This window comes from Mus caroli, unplaced genomic scaffold, assembly GCF_978045245.1.
Source record: "Mus caroli unplaced genomic scaffold, Mus_caroli_1 scaffold_8, whole genome shotgun sequence".
NCBI classification, from domain to species: domain Eukaryota; kingdom Metazoa; phylum Chordata; class Mammalia; order Rodentia; family Muridae; genus Mus; species Mus caroli.
In genome coordinates, this window is record NW_028227263.1 from 126,793,299 (window position 1) to 126,811,241 (window position 17,943).

Below are 17,943 nucleotides of genomic sequence, written 5' to 3' on the forward strand. Positions count from 1 at the left end.
AACCACAGACAGCAACACCATCAGACTATGGCAAAAATAAGCAAGGTAGCTGCTGTGCAGACCTGGAGCACATAGTAGGTGTGCTCAAGCCATAATGCTGCTGCTGACATTTGAATCCCACCCACTAGAAGCTCCTTTATACTCCTAGGGATGACGGCAAGAGGACAGCAGAGAAACTTCCTTTGCTGGCAGAAGTGTAGTTAGCAGCCTGCTACCTTGTCAGAACAGTGACCTCTCCAGCAGGGGCAGGGCTCACCTCTCCTGCTTCAGTGCATACTCCAGCATCTTGATCCGCCGCACCAGGTCCGTCTTTAGATTCTCTTGGCCTTTCCTCTCGCCTTGGAGGAAAGCCACCTGAGCCTGGGACAGAAAAGAAAGGAGGACAACAGGTTCAGGGGTTGTCTCCCTCCATATTCAAATACAGCTTCAACCCCTCCCCTACATCGATGTCAGGGTTCAGTGTGAAGAGATGACATGCTGGACCCACCTCCAGGGTCTCTAGGTATGTCACCCATAAAAGAGCTCAGTCTATAATCTCAGCATTCCATAGGGATTGCTATGAGTTCAGGTCCAATGTGGGCTAAGACTCTACCTTTACAAAAAAAAAAAAAAAAAAAAAAAAAGGCTGAGGAGTCACCTTTAACCCATGAAGTTCCAACAGGGACAGCAGGGCCTGACTTGGCTGTAGCCTTCTGAGGAGTTAGGTCAGGGATGGTGTTGGGGGTATTAAGTATTAACAGCCCTGGACTCCTCTCTCCCCCCATCAGCTGCTGTCCCTATGGTTGCTGGTGGAGGTGGTGTCCCACTATTCCTTCAGAGCATCTGTTGCTGGGAAGCGTAGGAAGCTACTTCTGGCACTCAGGGACAGGAGTAGGAGGCTGGGCTCAGCTCCCACTGCAATGCAGAAGAAGCTGTTCCAAGCTTTATGCTGCCCAAGGCATGAGAAGATGTGCCACAGACATGACCTACGGGTTCCTGTCAAGCTCGTCTGTCAGTCTGCTAGCTTGGGCTGCCCCAATAGGCTCAAGTCTGTCAACATGTCATTTAGAGACACTGGACCAACTGCCTTAAGGCAGAATCCTGTGGCTTCCCAATCATGTTTGAAGGTCTTCTACCAAAACCCAGAGCCTGGCACTCTTGCAGGTTTTCTCAGAATGGCTTTACTGTTCCAGTCCAAGGAAGTCTAAGAGCCAGGCCTGGCTCTGCTGCTGATTTCCTGCAGATACTAAGTAGTTCATGGGGTCTTCCTCTGCTAAGAGAATGGAGCATCGTGGGCACTGTCCCTCATATGCAGCCTGCATGAGGGATGCTGTGTCAGTTCCTGCCTCTGCCTCTCTTCATTTTCTCTCCCTGTCCACAAATTCCAAAGCCCAGCTAGCCAAGGGGACCTAGCCCTTGAACCAAAAAAACAAAACAACAACAACAACAACAAAAAAAACCATCATCAGGAAGAGAGCTTGGGATGGCAGGCCCTTGCAGATGTCTGTCTTCCTGGGGCCCCACTTCCTGAACATCACAGACCTGCTTAAGTGCTTCCAGGGCTCTCCCAAAAGCTCACAGGCTGACCTGGCTGGCCCCAGGCGGTGTTCAGATGTCTAGCAATGTTGCTCTTTGTGCCAGCAGGGCCCTGACCTATCTGCCCTGTCCCTGTGCTCCAGGCTTGCTAGCTCTCATCTCCATTTTAACTAGGGGCTAATAGAGAACTGAGGCTTACCAGAAGCTAGGTGAGGGAGGGAGAGTTGCAGGCAGAAGACAGAAACAACAGGGCAGGGCAGACTGAAGACACTCTTAAAACTGCATCACAGCCGGGCGTGGTGGCGCACGCCTTTAATCCCAGCACTCGGGAGGCAGAGGCAGGCGGATTTCTGAGTTCGAGGCCAGCCTGGTCTACAAAGTGAGTGCCAGGACAGCCAGGGCTATACAGAGAAACCCTGTCTCGAAAAAAACCAAAAAAAAAAAAAAAAAAAAAACTGCATCACCATGGCTGCATCAGAATGTGAACTAGGCTTAGTGTGAACTTAGACTGAGAGGAGCATGGCCATCGAGATGAACAAGATGTCTACTGGAGGACCACAGGAAATCCACACAAGAAAACTACAACGAGCCGGGCGTGGTGGCGCACGCCTTTAATCCCAGCACTCGGGAGGCAGAGGCAGGCGGATTTCTGAGTTCGAGGACAGCCTGGTCTACAAAGTGAGTTCCAGGACAGCCAGGGCTATACAGAAAAACCCTGTCTCGAAAAACCAAAAAAAAAAAAAAAAAAAAAAAAGAAAAGAAAAGAAAACTACAACGAGGTGTACAAAGTTTAGGTGTAATGACCAAAGCCATTACAGCTACAATGTGGAGAATCAAGTGTGAATTTAGCAAAGCTCAAAGAAGAGCCACCCCAATAAAAGAGGTAGCTACACAAATGCTGGAACTGGGCTGAGCATGTTAGCATGTTGATCTAGCATGCATTTAGTCCTAAATTTGATTTACAGTACCACATAAAATTGGGTACGGTGGCATTAATACCCAATAACACATGAATACAAAAATGCAATGAAAACTTTTTTAAAGCCCAGAAGAACTGAGAATGACTGAGTGGGGTCTCACCAACACCCTCTATTCTGCTGTCTTCTTCCCAGTTCCTCTAGTAGAGAAGAGGAAGGAAAACCAGGAAGACATGGCTGAAGTGTCTTATTAGATCAGTGGAATCTACCAAAAACAGGAAGTGCTGGCAGTAGCCTGTCAGTCTCCTACATGGGAGCTGGAAGTGTCCTCCCTACCTTCCATACACAGGATCCCAACACCCTGAGTTCTGACTTGGGGCTGCCATCTCTCCCAGGCGGCTCCTCTCTCTAAGGCAAAGTCCTGAACACAGAACCACTCCTGCTGCAGACCTTCCAGTTCTCAAGCTCCCATTCACGGCGTGGCCTGGAGCCTATAGCTCACACAGCTCCCAGCAGGGAGAACTTCCACAGGAGGTGGAGGGGACGAAGGGACTGCACAGTCCTTTTCCTTAACGTCTTCTCTATTTTCCACACCTCAAGAACATCAGGTTTAGACCTCTCCCCAAGGACTCCCTTCTCAGAAGCACACAAAGGAGCCCCACAACCGACTTTATGCATGAGTGCAAACAGTTCTCTGCAATCTCCTTAGCTGGTCTAGAAGCTTCTGAGGGGCAGGAGCCACATTATCTACTCCTCAGAAGCCACCCATCCCAACCCATTTCCACTTATTATCACAGCACACCTCCACCTCTTCTCTGCTCTCATCTCTGGAGTCTCTTGGCTAGCCCTCTCCCTACCGGTGTCCTGGGCACTGACTGCACAGTGGGCCTCTTATCAAAACCAGCCAAGGCCAGCTCCTCAGTACTGACACTGCCCAGTCATGAAGGGTTCAGAAGGTGTGAGTGCTGGGTAGAAGGAAGGTAGGTAAGAAGGGATGCTGCTTGTGAGATGTGTTGGTGCACACCCATTACAAAGGATGGGGTTACTCCTGTAATGGTGCAAGACTGTAATTCTAGCCCTCCAGAGGCTGAGGCACAAAGATTGTGAGTTCAAGGCCATCCTAGGATACATAGTAAAGATCTGACTCAAAAAAACAAAAAGGGGCCAGATGAGGTACTGGGCACCTCTAATTCCAGTACTCAGGAGCCAGAAGTATTGGGAATGGGGGATGAGCCAACAGGAATTTAAGGCCAGTCTAACCTACCACTCTACATATGGAATTCCAATACAGCCATAGCTACATACCAAGATCCCGCCTCAAAAATAAGCAAGCAAGCAAGCAAGCAAGCAAGCAGAGAGATAGATAGATAGATAGATAGATAGATAGATAGATAGAGGTGTGTGGGCCAAGGAGATGATTCAGGGAATAAAGATATCAGCTCCCAAGCCTGCTATCTGAGTTCCATCTCAAGATCAACATGGCAGAAGGAGAGAATCAACGTCTGCAATTTGCCATCTGATCTCCACAATGGTGCACACCTTTAAACCCAACACTCAGAGGCAAAGGGATCTCTGTGAGTTTAAGGTCAGCTTGTTCGACATAGTGAATGCCAGGATTACAGCGAGAGATCTTATCTTGAAACAAAACAATAAAGTAAAATAAATAAGTAAAAGTGTAAAGAGCACAAAAGACGGAGCAATCACCATTTTATAAACACATCCACTTCACTACTCCATGTCACTCTCTCACAGGATAAACACTGCCAGCAAAGTCATGTCTTGTGTTGTGTGTATACATACACACCACTCCTCAGGACCCTCCCCTGGAGCTTAGCTCTCTCTCATGTGCATCCTCCCCCTCCACCACTCTCCTTCTCCCTCTCCCTCTCTTGGTGGGTAGGATGACTACCCAGCAAGTGCCAGAAACCTGCCATACTGGATTACAGCGTGTGCCACCAGACCCGGCTTTCTCATATGGACTCTAGGGGATCAAACTTAAGTCCTCAGCCTTCGCAGCACGAACTTTACCAACTGAGCTGCTCTTGAGGCCTCAAGGCCATTTTGGGCAGGGGGAAAGGTGGAAATAATCCTGAAAATCCATTGACAAGGGTCAAAATAAATAAGCTATGGTGTAAATACCCAAGAGAATACTACCCAAGCTATCAAAAATAAGTACTCTCTGCTGATGGGGAAAGGGAACTAAAATGTATGACTTATGAAGTGTCGAATGTGGTATAGTCTAACACATTCTGGGCATGTACACACACACACACACCCTGATGTCTGACTTAGAATGTAACATAAGTAGCAAAAGCATGAAGTTGGTGATGTTGGAGCCTTACAGAGCATTCTCTGTCACTCCACAGAAGGTCACTAAGTGAGTGGGAAGACCTCTTCTTAGGAGGCAGCACATACTGTACACTCTGAGTGGAGTCTGGGATACACAGCATGGCTGATACAGTGAATGCTGTCAACTGTACCCCTGTCAAGCTCTGCTATGATGGCTTGGGTGACCTGGTGAGGTCTCTAAGCTTCCTTAGAGACTTTTCTCACCTGTGCTCAGTGTCAGAGAGGGAAGAGACACAGTCAGCACTGCCACCACTGCTGGGATCCGTAGCATCTCCCTCCCCTGCTTATTAAAAAAGAGAGGAAGAGATACCATTTCCCCTCTCAGAATGCCACAAGAATTAAATGATAGCATGTATAATACTTAATACAGTGTCAGGCACATAATATGCCCTGAATAAATAGCAGCTGCTGTCGTTATTGCTGAGTGAGGTAATGACATTGGCCCTGCCTACATAATGGGGTATTGAGAAGATCTGATGAGATGTATGCTGGGAAAGAGCCTGAGTTAGAGTTGGGCACAGCACGAGGAGCACTTACATAAGGACTTCTCTCTCAGGGATGGGAGCTACATACACAAAATTCAAACGCTCTTGGCATTCATCCCATGGACAAAAACTGAATCAGTCACTTATTTGGGGCTCCATTTCAAGCTGACAGGAAAGCGCACATTGGAAACAGAAAGATGGGTTGCCAGAAACCAAGCGCTGACTGTTTTTGTTAATAACATCCCAGCCTAGGAACCATTTGACTCCTGGGGGCCCATCCCTGAAGGCCTTGAAGTGCTCACCTTTCTGATTCCCCACAAGCAGTACCTAGCTCAAGGTCACAGAGCCCAGCCCAACTTCTACTCCACGAACCATCACCTGGCACATTCTTCTCCACAAACCATCAAGTCCCTTAGAGGCCCTTACACAAACACTTCCCTCACGGAGTCCCTCCTCGTGCTGTCTTTCCCCCCTGCTCATCACCCAAAGGCACCTCCATCCCTCTTCACCGTGTGCAGCATCTCAGCCACTCCTGTCTTCCCACTGAATATACCCAACAAACGCCCTAACAGTTCAGGGTTTTCTACCTAACATCCTCAAATCTTTCATACTGGAACTCTAATTCCTTCAAGCACCCAAAATGTCGCTTCCCACTCTCAAGCTCTCCTGAGGGAGCCCAAACCATGTCCTCTACCCTCTCCGTGGTTCCACCCAAACGATCCCTCCCCTACACTGTAGCCACACGTGCCCAAAGTGTCCTTCTTGGACAGGAGGCCACACACTTCATCCTGGGACCCCCTCCTAATCAAGCTTCCTCCCACCTTTCAATTGCCACCTTTCAATTGCTCCGGGCCAGCCACTCCCCCTAGGTACCCCATGCCAGCTTCCAGTCTTCCTCTCTTCACTCCCTGCACCCAGTGGATGTTAAGAGTGTGTCACCCCGCTAGACATCTAGTCCATTCCACCCTGACAGCCAGCATCTGGTTAGGATCCGGAGGCGAGGCGTGGCATATTTATTCGCCCAGACCCCATCCACTTTCTCAGCACTCTGTCCCCCGGGAACCCCGAGTCGCATCGCCCAGACAGGCTCTCTGGGCTTGGGCTCGTCACTCCCACTCGCGGCTCCCGGCAGACTCGGCCCGGCTCAGATCCTCCGACCGGTCCCGGCCCGCGTCCGCCCCGAGGCCCCGGGGACCCCGCCGCCGGCCCGTCGCCGGCCCTGCCCGCCCCCTCCCGGCCGTCCCGGCGGCCATTGCTCCAAGATGGCGGCGGCGGCGGCGGCGGGTGAGGCGAGGCCGGGCCGGGCAGGACTGGGGCGGGGAGCGCGGGAGGGCAGCGGCGGCACTCACCTGCAGCTCGGCGCGCTCGGCCTCCCAGCGGGCCTTCTCGGCTTCGAAGCGTGCCCACTCGTGTTGGATAAAGTGCAGGATCCCCGGCAGGCTGAGGGGCTCCGGGCCCGCCGTAGGGCCCGGGCTGCCTCCGCCGCCACCTCCTTTTCCTACCGGGCCGGGCCCAGGAGCAGGGCTGGAGGCCGGGGCCGCCGCCGTCGGGTTGGGAGCCGTGCCCGAGCCCAGAGGGCGGCAGGAGGAGGCGGCCGATGCGACCGCGGCGGCCGCTCGCTCCTCCATCATGGAGGCCCCGGGGCCGGCCCGCGCGCCCGCTGTGCCTCGCGCGCCTGCGCGGACGCGCAGCTTCACACTTCTACACCCCCGCCTCGTGTGCGCGCGCGCGCGCGCTGGGCGGGCGAGGGGAGCGGGGACAAGCACGGGGCTGGGCGCGAGCCTCGCCCACCCACCCGGGTCGACCCCGGTGGTGCGCGCGGACGGGGGTGCTGACAGGGAGCGGGAGGGACTGCCTCAACGCAGGCAAAGGACCCAGGGTCCCTCGCAATTGTCTCCTTTGCGGTCGTGAGACCAGACCGGACTTTTTTTTCCTGCCTTCTCCCCAGTGTCAGAGTCCTATCCCCTCTAGGTGCAAATACACCCCCATCTCTTTCACTTAGTGAAGAAAAAAAAAAAAAAAAAAGACGACCTGGGGTGGGGAGTGGGCTCTGACCAGAGGAAGTCGGTTGTCATAATAACCCTGTCCAATCTGGAGGCCCCTTCCCAGTTTGCATATGTGGAGTCCCAAACCTCTACTATCATTGCACTAGGAGGAGGTTGCTAAGGTAACCCAAGTCCCTGGTGGTTCTTCTGACCCTATCCTCATCAGTTACTATAGCAACCTCCCCTCACCTAGAGCTCAGGTAGAAAAAAGACCCAGCCCCAAAGACATTCCTCTAAGAGGAATGCCTCTGCCCCACTCCTCCCCCAGCCAACCCAGTTGGCATTACCATGGTAACCATCTCCCCTTCCCATATGGAAAGTCCATGGACAAACCAGCCAGGTGTTTTTATTTAGAAGACAAGTGCTGCTGTGGGACAGTTGCTATGGTTACAGGGCCTGGACCATTTCCAGGGAGATGAGAAACAGTTAAATCCATGCCCTGGTTACTATAACAGGGCAATCTCCCACATCTGATGATCCTAGCAATCAGGTCCTTGTAAGATAGGGGATGTTTAGGATTAGCTCCAAAGGATGCATGAGTCTAGGGAAGAGGTTGTCATGGTAACAGTTGCTGTCACTTCTGCCCTTCTGGACACCATCATGGAAGAGGGATAGTTATAGCTTACAATTGATGACTCCTACCCACCACATCACTCCTGAGAAGACTGAAGTGGTGTAACCAGGCTTACGGACTTCAAATAGACAAAAGAGTCCATGACTGCATAAGCTACTTTCACGGGTGGAATGAAATTGCACTTTGTTGTGAGGGGCTGGCTCATTTGATGCTTTCTGGTTCCTCCCTCAGCAGGGCAGATGACCCAAGGTGAAGCCACTCTTCTTGATCACCCTCAGCCTGAAACCTAGGGAGGTAAGAGTCCCTTGATGTCACAGTAACCACATGGGTAACTGCCCTTTCTATGTCCTTAAAGGCTTTCCTGAATAGGTCTCCGTTTTGTACCTACTGTGATTGAAAAGGCTAAGGCTAATTCCAAGTGACACATACGCTTAGACTTTTTTCATTTGTTTGTTTATCGTGTGCGTATGCATGTGTGGAAGTCAGAGGCTGAGTTGCCAGCGTTGATTCTTTCCTTGTATTGTTTGGGTTCTGGAGACTAAACTCAGGCCTGCCTTGGTGTCAATAACCTGCTGGGCCATCTTTAAACACTGTTTTGTTGTTGTTTGTTGGTGGGTTTTGTTGTTGTTGTTGTTGTTTTTCTGACAGTCTCATGTAGCCCAGGCTGGCCTCAAACTCAAGCAGTGGTCAAGGATGACCTTGAATTTTCAATCCCCCTGCCTCCACCTCTCAAGTGCTGGGAATACAAGCATTTAACATCAGACTCGGCGTATATAATGTGTGGGGGAAGAAATGGAAAGCTAGTATGAGCTCAGATTCACTCTCTTCCCTGACCACTTTTCCTAGGCGAGGCCCCATGTTACTCACTCCTGCTCCCTGCTGATCTCCTACCTTACCACTAAGGTGTGCCTGTCTTCTCAGATCTGCAGAACACAGAGGCTGGGGTTGGAGCTGAGGAGACAGCTCAGTTGGTAGATCGCTAGTGGATAATGGTAGTGTGTGCCTGTGATCCCAACCCAGCCTTTGCCTTGTAGCAGCATCACCCCTCAGCTACATACCTAGTGCAAGGTCAACCTGGCCCACATTGAGACCCTGTCTCGAAAACAAACAAACCCAAAACACCCTGGCACAAAGTATCTACTTGTCTATAAGCTGACTTTTGGCTGGAAAATCACATGCCATATTCAGCTTTAAGAGCACCCATCAGCTTAGCTGTAGTGTAAGAGTTGGGATATGTGATTGCAAAAAAGAATTAGCTGGGTGGACAGTGGTATACGCCTGTAATCCCAGCAGTCAGAAGGCAAGAGGTTCTTAGTTCAAAGCCAGACTTCAATACTTAGTGAGACCCCCCTCTCAACAAAACCAAACAGTTTTTTGGTTGTGAGACAAGGTCTCTGTACACCAGGCTGGTGTCAGAGTCATGGAGATGCCCCTGTTGCTGCCTCTAGAATGCTGGGGTTAAAGGCAAGCACCATTCAGTAAGCAGCTTCTCGCATCAACCCCCGTGCCCCTCTTTTCAGATGTATGACTTTAAGCAAGTGCCTTCACCTCTCGGTGCCTCAGTTTATTAAGAGTATGAGTGTTTCACCTGCATGTATGTCTGCACACCATGTGCATGCCTGGTGCCCACAATGCCCACAGAGGCCAGAAAAGGGCACCAGAGTCCCTAGAACTGGAATTCCAGATGGGTGTGGGTGCTGGGAATTGAACACCAGTCCTCAGGAAGAGCAGTCAGTGCTCTTCACCGCTGACCTATCTATCTCTCCAGCCCTGCTTTGTTTGGTTGGTGTTTTTCCCCCTTCTTCTTGATTGTATTGTGGATTAAACATAAGATAACTTTTCATGTTATGCAATTATACCGCTAAAAGCCACACACCCCCAGGGGACCCCTTGATGGTGAATTTTAGACTAACCTTCTGTCTTAGGTAGGGTTTTACTGCTATAAACAGACACCATGACCAAGGCGAGTCTTATAACATTTAATTGGGTCTGGCTTACAGGTTCAGAGGTTCAGTCCATTATCCTCAAGGCAGGAACATGGCAGGATCCAGGCAGGCATGGTGCAGGAGATGCTGAGAGTTCTACATCTTCATCTGAAGGCTGCTAGCAGAATACTGAGTTCCAGGCAGCTAGGCTGAGGTGTACAATGACACATCTACTCCAGCAAGGCCACACATCCTAATAGTGCCTCTCCTTGGCCCAAGCATATACAAACCATCACACCCTCTGTTGCAAAGCCATGCCTCCAGCCCTGCTTTAAATTAAAAAAGAAAAAAAAAAATAGCACGGATAGCCCTGGCTATCCTGGAATTCACCCCATAAACCAGACTTGCTTCAAACTCATGGAGATCCACCTGCCTCTCTCCTGAGTGCTGGGGTTAAAGGGAAGCCACTGTTGCTTCTTTCCTCCTTTTCCTACTTTTGGATTTTTGTGTTTTGGTTTGGTTTGGTTGGGTTGAGTTTGGTTTAGATTTTTGAGACATGCTTGCCTTGAATTTCCCATCCCCCTGCCTCCTCTTTCCAAGGGCTGGATTACAGAATGTACTATGGCTTTTAAAAACTGTGATCCTGGACTGAAGAAATGGCTCAGAGGTTAAGAACACTGGCTCTTCCAGAGGTCCTGAGTTCAATTCCCATGGTGGCCTATATCTCATGTATAATAAGATCTGGTGCCCTCTTCTGGGCTGCAGGCATACATGCAGGCTGTGTACATAATAAATACATCTTTTTTTTTTTTTTAATTTGTGATCTAATATTCCTAAAATCAAATGCATCACTGGCACACACACAGTTCAGTAGTACTAAGTACATCTACAACAGTGTGGTGTCCACACCTGGAAACCCCACATCGGGAGGTAGCTGCAGAAAGACCAACAGTCCAAGACTGGCCTCTGCTGCGTAGCCTGGGATAATGTGTGAAACTACAGCCCTCGAAACACCCTCACATTGTTAGGCAAGTAAGGTGTCAGAAGTGTTTCACCTTACAAAACTAAAACTGGGTGTTGGGGTTGTGCTTAAACCACCTTCCTGGATGCATCAGTGAGGGGCTGGGAGTGAGGCTTGGTGGCAGAGCATTTGTCTAGCGTGGGTAGGGCCCCAGGTTCAGACAGTTCACAGCTCTCCCTCCACCCTCTGGCAGCGACCAGCATTGTTTTTTCATTTGCAGGGGTGATGTAATGGGTTCAATTTTTGGTTTTAGTTTTAAACAGGCCCTCACACATTAATTTAAGAACTCACTGTGTAACTGAGTGGGAAACAGTGACAACCCCCCTTCCCCCAGATGATGACGTGATGCCTTCAAGTGGTCTGCCTAGGGCAGGGGCATGAACCAACCTAGGAATTCCTGGAGGGCCTGAAATCAGATACAGGAAGGGCAACTGAGAATTCGAGGGTAGGGAATGCTGACAACTTGCTCCACACTCCCTTTTCATCCTGTCTTCCCCAGGATGCCCTGGACGCCCCAGCTAGGGTCTGACATCAGGCCCCATGCGGCTCACCCGCTGCTGGGCTGCCCTGGCAGCCGCCATCATCCTCAACCTCCTAGTCTTCTTCTATGTGTCATGGCTACAACATCAGCCCAGAAACTCCCGGGCCCGGGGTCCCCGCCGGACTTCTGCCATTGGCCCCCGAGTCACCGTCCTGATTCGGGAATTTGAGGCTTTTGACAACGCGGTGCCAGAGTTAGTGGATTCCTTTTTGCAGCAGGACCCAGCCCAGCCCGTGGTAGTGGTGGCCGACACACTCCCTTACCCACCCCTGGCCTTGCCTCGCATCCCCAACGTTCGCCTGGCTCTGCTCCAGCCAGCCCTGGACCGGCCAGCGGCGGCCTCGCGCCCGGAGACCTACGTAGCCACCGAGTTTGTGGCTCTAGTGCCTGATGGAGCGCGGGCCGAGTCACCAGGCCACCTGGAGCGAATGGTGGAGGCGCTCCGAGGGAGCAGCGCGCGCCTAGTGGCCGCCCCGGTCGCCACCGCCAACCCAGCGCGGTGCCTAGCTCTGAATGTCAGCCTACGGGAGTGGACTGCGCGCTACGACCCAGCGCCCAGCGCGCCCCGCTGCGACGCTTTGGATGGCGACGCTGTGCTGCTGATGCGCTCCCGCGACCTCTTCAACCTCTCGGTGCCCCTGGCGCGGCCGCTGGCCACCAGCCTCTTCCTACAGACCGCCCTGCGCGGCTGGGCAGTGCAGCTGCTGGACTTGACCTTCGCCGCGGCGCGCCAGCCACCGCTAGCCACCGCCCACGCGCGCTGGAAGGCGGAACGTGAGGGGCGCTCACGGAGAGCGGCGCTGCTGCGTTCTTTGGGAATCCGCCTGGTGAGCTGGGAAGGCGGGCGGCTAGAGTGGTTTGGCTGCAGCAAGGAGAGCGCGCGCTGCTTCGGTACGGTGGCGGGCGACACACCCGCCTACCTGTATGAGGGCCGCTGGACCCCACCTTGCTGCCTGCGCGCGCTGCGCGAGACTGCGCGCTACGTGGTGGGCGTGCTGGAGGCGGCGGGCGTGCGCTACTGGTTGGAGGGCGGCTCGCTGCTCGGTGCAGCTCGCCACGGCGACATCATCCCATGGGACTACGACGTAGATCTGGGCATCTACCTGGAGGACGTGGGCAACTGCGAGCAGTTGCGGGGTGCCGAAGCTGGCTCGGTAGTGGATGAACGCGGCTTTGTGTGGGAGAAGGCGGTGGAGGGCGACTTCTTCCGAGTACAGTACAGCGAGAGCAACCACCTGCACGTGGACCTGTGGCCCTTTTACCCCCGCAATGGGGTTATGACCAAGGACACTTGGCTGGACCACCGGCAGGATGTTGAGTTCCCAGAGCACTTCCTGCAGCCACTGGTCCCCCTGCCCTTTGCGGGTTTCATGGCACAGGCCCCTAACAACTACCGCCGCTTCCTGGAGCTGAAGTTTGGGCCTGGGGTCATCGAGAACCCAGAGTACCCCAACCCTGCACTCTTAAGCTTGACAGGCGGTTGAAGCCCTGGTACCCACATCTGGGGCTAGGTGAATAGTAGGGTACAAGAGTCTGTTCTTGCCTCGGATTCTCTATGGATCTGAACCAGTTTGTGATTGGGTAGTGGGGCTGTGCACTAGAGGAAAAAAAAAAAGTGAACTGGCCAAGGAAAATTGGAGGGAACACACAGGACAGTTTCAGCTTTGGCAGGAAGCAGAACCCAAAAACTGGAGTAACTCATCCTCATGAGGGAGCAAAGTGGTGGCCTTTGATAGAAAAGCCCAGGGAGTCTTTAGGGCTCTGCATAGTCTCTGCCCTATATTCCAAGAGCTGTAGGCCCTTGGAAAGTGAGGTCCGGAGAACAGACGAGCCAGCCTCAGTCTACCACATACAACTTAGGTATCCCTGGACCAGTTAGTTACCCAGTCTATTTAATTTGAGATACCGAATGCCTGCCTCCCTTTGTGTTTAGGATCCTCAGGACGCTTGGGTGTAGTGCTTGCTTCCTCCACTAGAGGGCACTTCTGTCCCGCTTCATTTCGTGTTTGATGGCCGCTCGCGGCTCTGCTTCATCACCTTCATCTCTGGTTTTCTTGGAGTGGCTCTGGGAGGTGGGACAGCACTGGCCACCTCCTCTCCTCCCTGAATGTGGCACTTTTCTTTGAGAGTGCTGCTTGATATATCTGCTGCTTCTAACCCCATCTTGCTCTTGGAGGACTGACTGGGCTCTCTCTGGTTTGGGATCTCTGGCCAATGCATTACCTCTTTATTTCAGTTCTCTGCACCTGTTCCTCGCCTTCCCCCCTCCCTTCTAGGAAGGGATTAAACCTTCGCCATAGCTCACATTTACAAAGAGCTTTCGGGCCCAGGCATACACTCGGAAGTGACAGCTGCTATTACATCCATTTTCCGGGGAGGAAAACTGAGGCCAAAATGACAGTCACTTGCCAGCAGTCAGATATTTAGGAAGTGGCTAGTAAGGGACTTGAATTCAGATCACCGTTTCAAAGCCCACACTTCATTTCCTCTCTAGGTTCTGCTGTAGAAATAGTACCCAAGTGGAGCCTTGCCATGGCTGTGCCACTTAAACAGGTTTAAAAAAAATTCTCATTTAAATTATGCATATAAATTATGTTCAAACCAGTCTGTATATTGTTAAATAAGACTTAAATTATGCTACTTTAAAGTTTAAAAATTCAAGATGAATAGAGCCGTTTGTTTCCTTGCTTCATTCTACAGCTTGTTCCACACACTCCCTGAATCTCCCCACCCCACTCCGCACCCCGAACCCCATGAGGAGCAGGAGTCTAAGGCAGGTGTCTAACTTTCTAGGCCAAACTGGCTTCAAACTTACGGTCCTCCTGTCTCTGCCTGTGGAGCGCTGGGATTACAAGTGTGCACCACAATATCTGGTCCAAAGGAAGAGGAGGATTTTTCTTGGTGGTCCTTGACCCAACCTCTGTCCTTGCTGCAGATCCTAGGCAAGCCTGCAAGTCATAGTCCTCCCTCCTCAGTCTCCCTGGTGCTAGGGTCACAGGTCTGTGCCACCACACCCTTGTCCTGGCTTTTTATTTTTATTTTTTTTTATTTATTTTTTTTATTTTTTTTGGTTTTTCGAGACAGGGTTTCTCTGTGTAGTCCTGGCTGTCCTGGAACTCACTCTGTAGACCAGGCTGGCCTCAAACTCAGAAATCCGCCTGCCTCTGCCTCCCAAGTGCTGGGATTAAAGGCGTGCGCCACCACGCCCGGCCTGGCTTTTTATTTTTAAAGCACAGGAACAGGGATGTAGGTCTCGGGTTTTTCTAGCCCGCACAGGGCTTAGGCTTGGTCACTTGTGCCACAAAATAATAATAGCTAACGATTACAGCAGCGCAGGAAGCCAGGCACAGCTGTATCCATTTGTGATCCCAGCTATTTAACTGCAGCTGACTGAGGCTGCATTATTTCCAGCCCAGGATGTTAAGGCCAGCCTTCAACACAGCCAGATGAGATGTCCTCTCAACCAAACTAAACAAAACCACCAGGAGTGGTGGTCTCTGCCCAGCCTCAGCACTCGAGAGGATCAGGAGTTAAAGACTCAACTTCATGGAGAATTCTAAGCCGGCCTGGGCTACAAGGGTCTCAAGAAAACCATTCTATTGGTTCAGGTTTAGTGGCGTATATCTTTAATCCTAGCACTCGGGAGGCAGAAGCAGGAGGATCTCTGTGAGTTTGAGGTCAGCCTGGTCTACAGATGAGTTTCAGGATAGCAGGGGCTATACAGAGAAACCCTGTCTCAAGAAAAGGGGAGGGGGCAGTCCCAATGGGGAAAGTGCTAACTGCTGGTTAGTTTGTCAGCTAGACACAGGCTAGGGTCATCTGGGAAAAGGACCCTTGGTTGAGAAAATCAGAGTGGCCTGTAGGAAAGTCCGGGAGCATTTTCTTGGTTAATCCATTAGTGAGAGGACCTGGCCCACTCTGAACGGTGGCGCCCCCAGGTGGTGGTCTGGGTTTGGTAAGAAAGCAAGCGGAGCAAGCCAATGGGGCATCCTCCAGGGCTTCAGCTTCGTTTCCCGCCTCTTTGTTCCTACACTTACTTCCTTAGTGACAGTGACCTGAGAGTTGCAAGGAATAAGCCCCCTCGTCCCCAGATTGCGTTTGGTCCTGGGTTTTTATCACAGCAATAGAGACCGACCTAGGATACTGCTGAAGCATGAGTCTTGAGTTCCAAGTTCCGAGACTCGAGGTCTTATCCCCAGCACCCAGGTGACTTTACACAGGGGCTGAGAGACAGACAGACAAGCTGCTCTTGCAGAAGACTCAGGTCCCGTTCCTGCAACCCACACGGTGTCTCAGAACCATCACCAACCCTAGTTCCAAGGGATCTAATTAATGTCTTGGGGGTGGGGAGGTTGTTTGTTTGTTTGTTTGTTTGTTTGAGACAGGGTTTTCTCTGTGTAGTACTCGGCTGTCCTGGAACTCACTCTGTAGACCAGGGTGGCCTCGAATACAGAAATCTGCCTGCCTCTGCCACCCAAGTACTGGGATTAAAGGTGTGCGCCACCACCGCCCGGCTGCTAATTAATGTCTTTTCTGGTTTCCAAAAGCATCAGAAAATACACACAGGCAAACCTCCTAAAAGCACTCAGGAGGCAGAGGCAGGAGGATCCCTGTGAGTTCAAGGTCAGCCTGGTCTACAGAGCTAGTTTCAGGTTAGCCGGGGCTACACAAGGAGACCCTGTCTCAAGAAAAGGAGAGGGGGAAGTCCTTTAAATATTTTAAAATAACAATATTTTGCCGGGCAGTGATGGCGCATTTATCTAATCCCAGCACTTGGGAGGCAGAGGCAGGCGGGTTTCTGAGTTCGAGGCCAGCCTGGTCTACAGAGTGAGTTCCAGGACAGCCAGGGCTACACAGAGAAACCCTGTCTCAAAAAAAAAAAACCAACAACAAAATTGTTTTCAAGACAAAAGTTGGGCAGTGGTGGTGCACGCCTTTATTCCCAGCACAAGGGAGGTAGAGGCAGGCAGATATCTGTGAATTCGAAGTCAGCCTGGTCTACAGAGAACTCCAGGACAGCCAGAGCTACACAGAGAAATCCTATCTTAGAAAACAAAACAAACAAAAAAAGAATAAGGTAAAAGGAACTATTGAGGGATACCCTGAGGTCACAACTGAGCAAACCCTGCCCCACACAATGATAGGGCCAGCAAGATGGCTCAGCTGACAAGCTGCATTGGGTCTCCAGGTCCCACTGGGTGGATGAAGCATAAATGCCCGTCCCCAGTAAATTTATAAAGAATATGTAAATTTACCGTTTTACCAATTGACTACCAGCCAGAAGAGATATTATTTCTACATTTTAATACCTTTCGCCTTGCAGGTGAAATACTATTGATCTTCACCCCACGTTGATGAACCCCTCATTCATGAACAGAAGGTCTTCCTCGAGACTCTAACTGCCTCTGAATTTTCCAGGAAGTCTAACAGCCATTGTAAAATGAGGGAAGCTTGTGTCAGCGTTCATTAGAAACTTGGCCAAGGCTTGCCTATCACACGGGAAAATCTTGTTGCCCACAGCACTTGGTAATTAGCCACCAGAACATCTTCCAACCCATTTGGAGCTGCCAGTTTAGTAGGTACCAGTGTCAGACTACCTCCTGGCATATCAAGAAGGGGAACCCGCAAATGTGCATAGTATTACAAATGGCGAGCCTTTCGGCTGGGACTCAGTCAGTGGAAGAGCAGTAGAGTGCTGGCTTAGCACTAGTAAAACCTTAGGTTCAGCTCCCATCACTTAAGGAGGTTGTGGCAGAAGAAGCAGGAGCTCAAGGGAAACCTTAGATACATAGAAAATTCTAGGCCAGCCTGAGCTACATGTTGAGTTCTTAGCCAGCCTAGGCTACAAAGCAAGACCCCTGTCTCAAAAAACAAAAACAAGAGCGGGCAGTGGTGGCACACACCTTTAATCCCAGCACTTGGGAGGCAGAGGCAGGCAGATCTCTGAGTTTGAGGCCAGCCTGATCTACAGAGTGAGTTCCAGGACAGCCAGGGCTACACAGAGAAACCCTGTCTCAAAAAAAAAAAAAAAAACAAAAAACAAAAAAACAAAAGACAAAACAAAACAAAATAGGACCCAGGAGACTACCTGGTAGATAGAGGTAGATACCGGTGCTCAGCCTCTAGGCCTGAGTTTTGAGTCCCACAGCCCACATAGGCTGGAAGGAGAGAACTGGGATTTGTTCTCTGACCTCCATATGTGTACATGCGTGCCAAATGCACAAAAAACAGTAAGTATAAAAAAAAAAAACTAAATAGGTGACAGGTTAGTAACAGTGGTGGGAGGGGGGATGGGGGAGCGTGGAGATCGCATTAATATGGTCCAAGATGAAGAAAGACCCAGATAGAGATGTGGGCCAAAGGTGTCTTGGGGAAGGGACAAAGGGTTCTGGGGCAAGAGCTAGCCTGGCATATGGGAGACATAACAGGCAAGACAGTGGGGTCAGGGTGCTTGCCACCAAGCCTGAAGACATGAATTCGAGTCCTAGGTTCCACATGGTAGAAGGAAAGAACACATATTCTCTCTCTCTCTCTCTCTCTCTCTCTCTCTCTCTCTCTCTCTCTCTCATAC

At 51.1% G+C, this 17,943-nt stretch overlaps 2 protein-coding genes across 4 annotated transcripts in view; one reads left to right on the forward strand and one right to left on the reverse strand.

The window, feature by feature from the left end:
• The window catches only part of Strn4 (striatin 4), a 24,884-nt gene extending 17,946 nt beyond the window's left edge, over positions 1-6,938 (reverse strand). For both annotated transcript variants that reach the window (XM_021166040.3, XM_021166039.3), the window contains exons 1-2: positions 6,616-6,938; positions 257-360 (exon numbers count right to left, since the gene is read on the reverse strand). In XM_021166040.3, coding sequence (XP_021021699.1) covers positions 257-360; positions 6,616-6,897 — 386 coding nt within the window. In that variant the 5' untranslated portion in view covers positions 6,898-6,938. The remainder of the gene's footprint in view (positions 1-256; positions 361-6,615) is intronic.
• On the forward strand, positions 6,501-13,046 carry Fkrp (fukutin related protein). 2 transcript variants are annotated; one of them, XM_021166044.2, is made up of 3 exons: positions 6,501-6,550; positions 8,120-8,179; positions 11,331-13,046. In XM_021166044.2, the coding sequence occupies exon 3, from the start codon at positions 11,372-11,374 to the stop codon at positions 12,854-12,856; it is 1,485 nt and encodes a 494-aa protein (XP_021021703.1). In that variant the 5' UTR covers positions 6,501-6,550; positions 8,120-8,179; positions 11,331-11,371; the 3' UTR covers positions 12,857-13,046. The 2 variants fall into 2 exon arrangements, with proteins under 2 accessions (XP_021021703.1, XP_021021702.1); XM_021166043.2 differs by having other exon boundaries at positions 6,502-6,550; positions 8,117-8,179.
• The last annotated feature ends 4,897 nt before the right edge of the window (positions 13,047-17,943 follow it).

What these genes read in the sequence shown, in the direction of transcription:
- Fkrp (XM_021166044.2), top strand. Translation starts at nt 11,372, where the DNA reads ATGCGGCTCACCCGCTGCTGGGCTGCCCTGGCAGCCGCCATCATCCTC.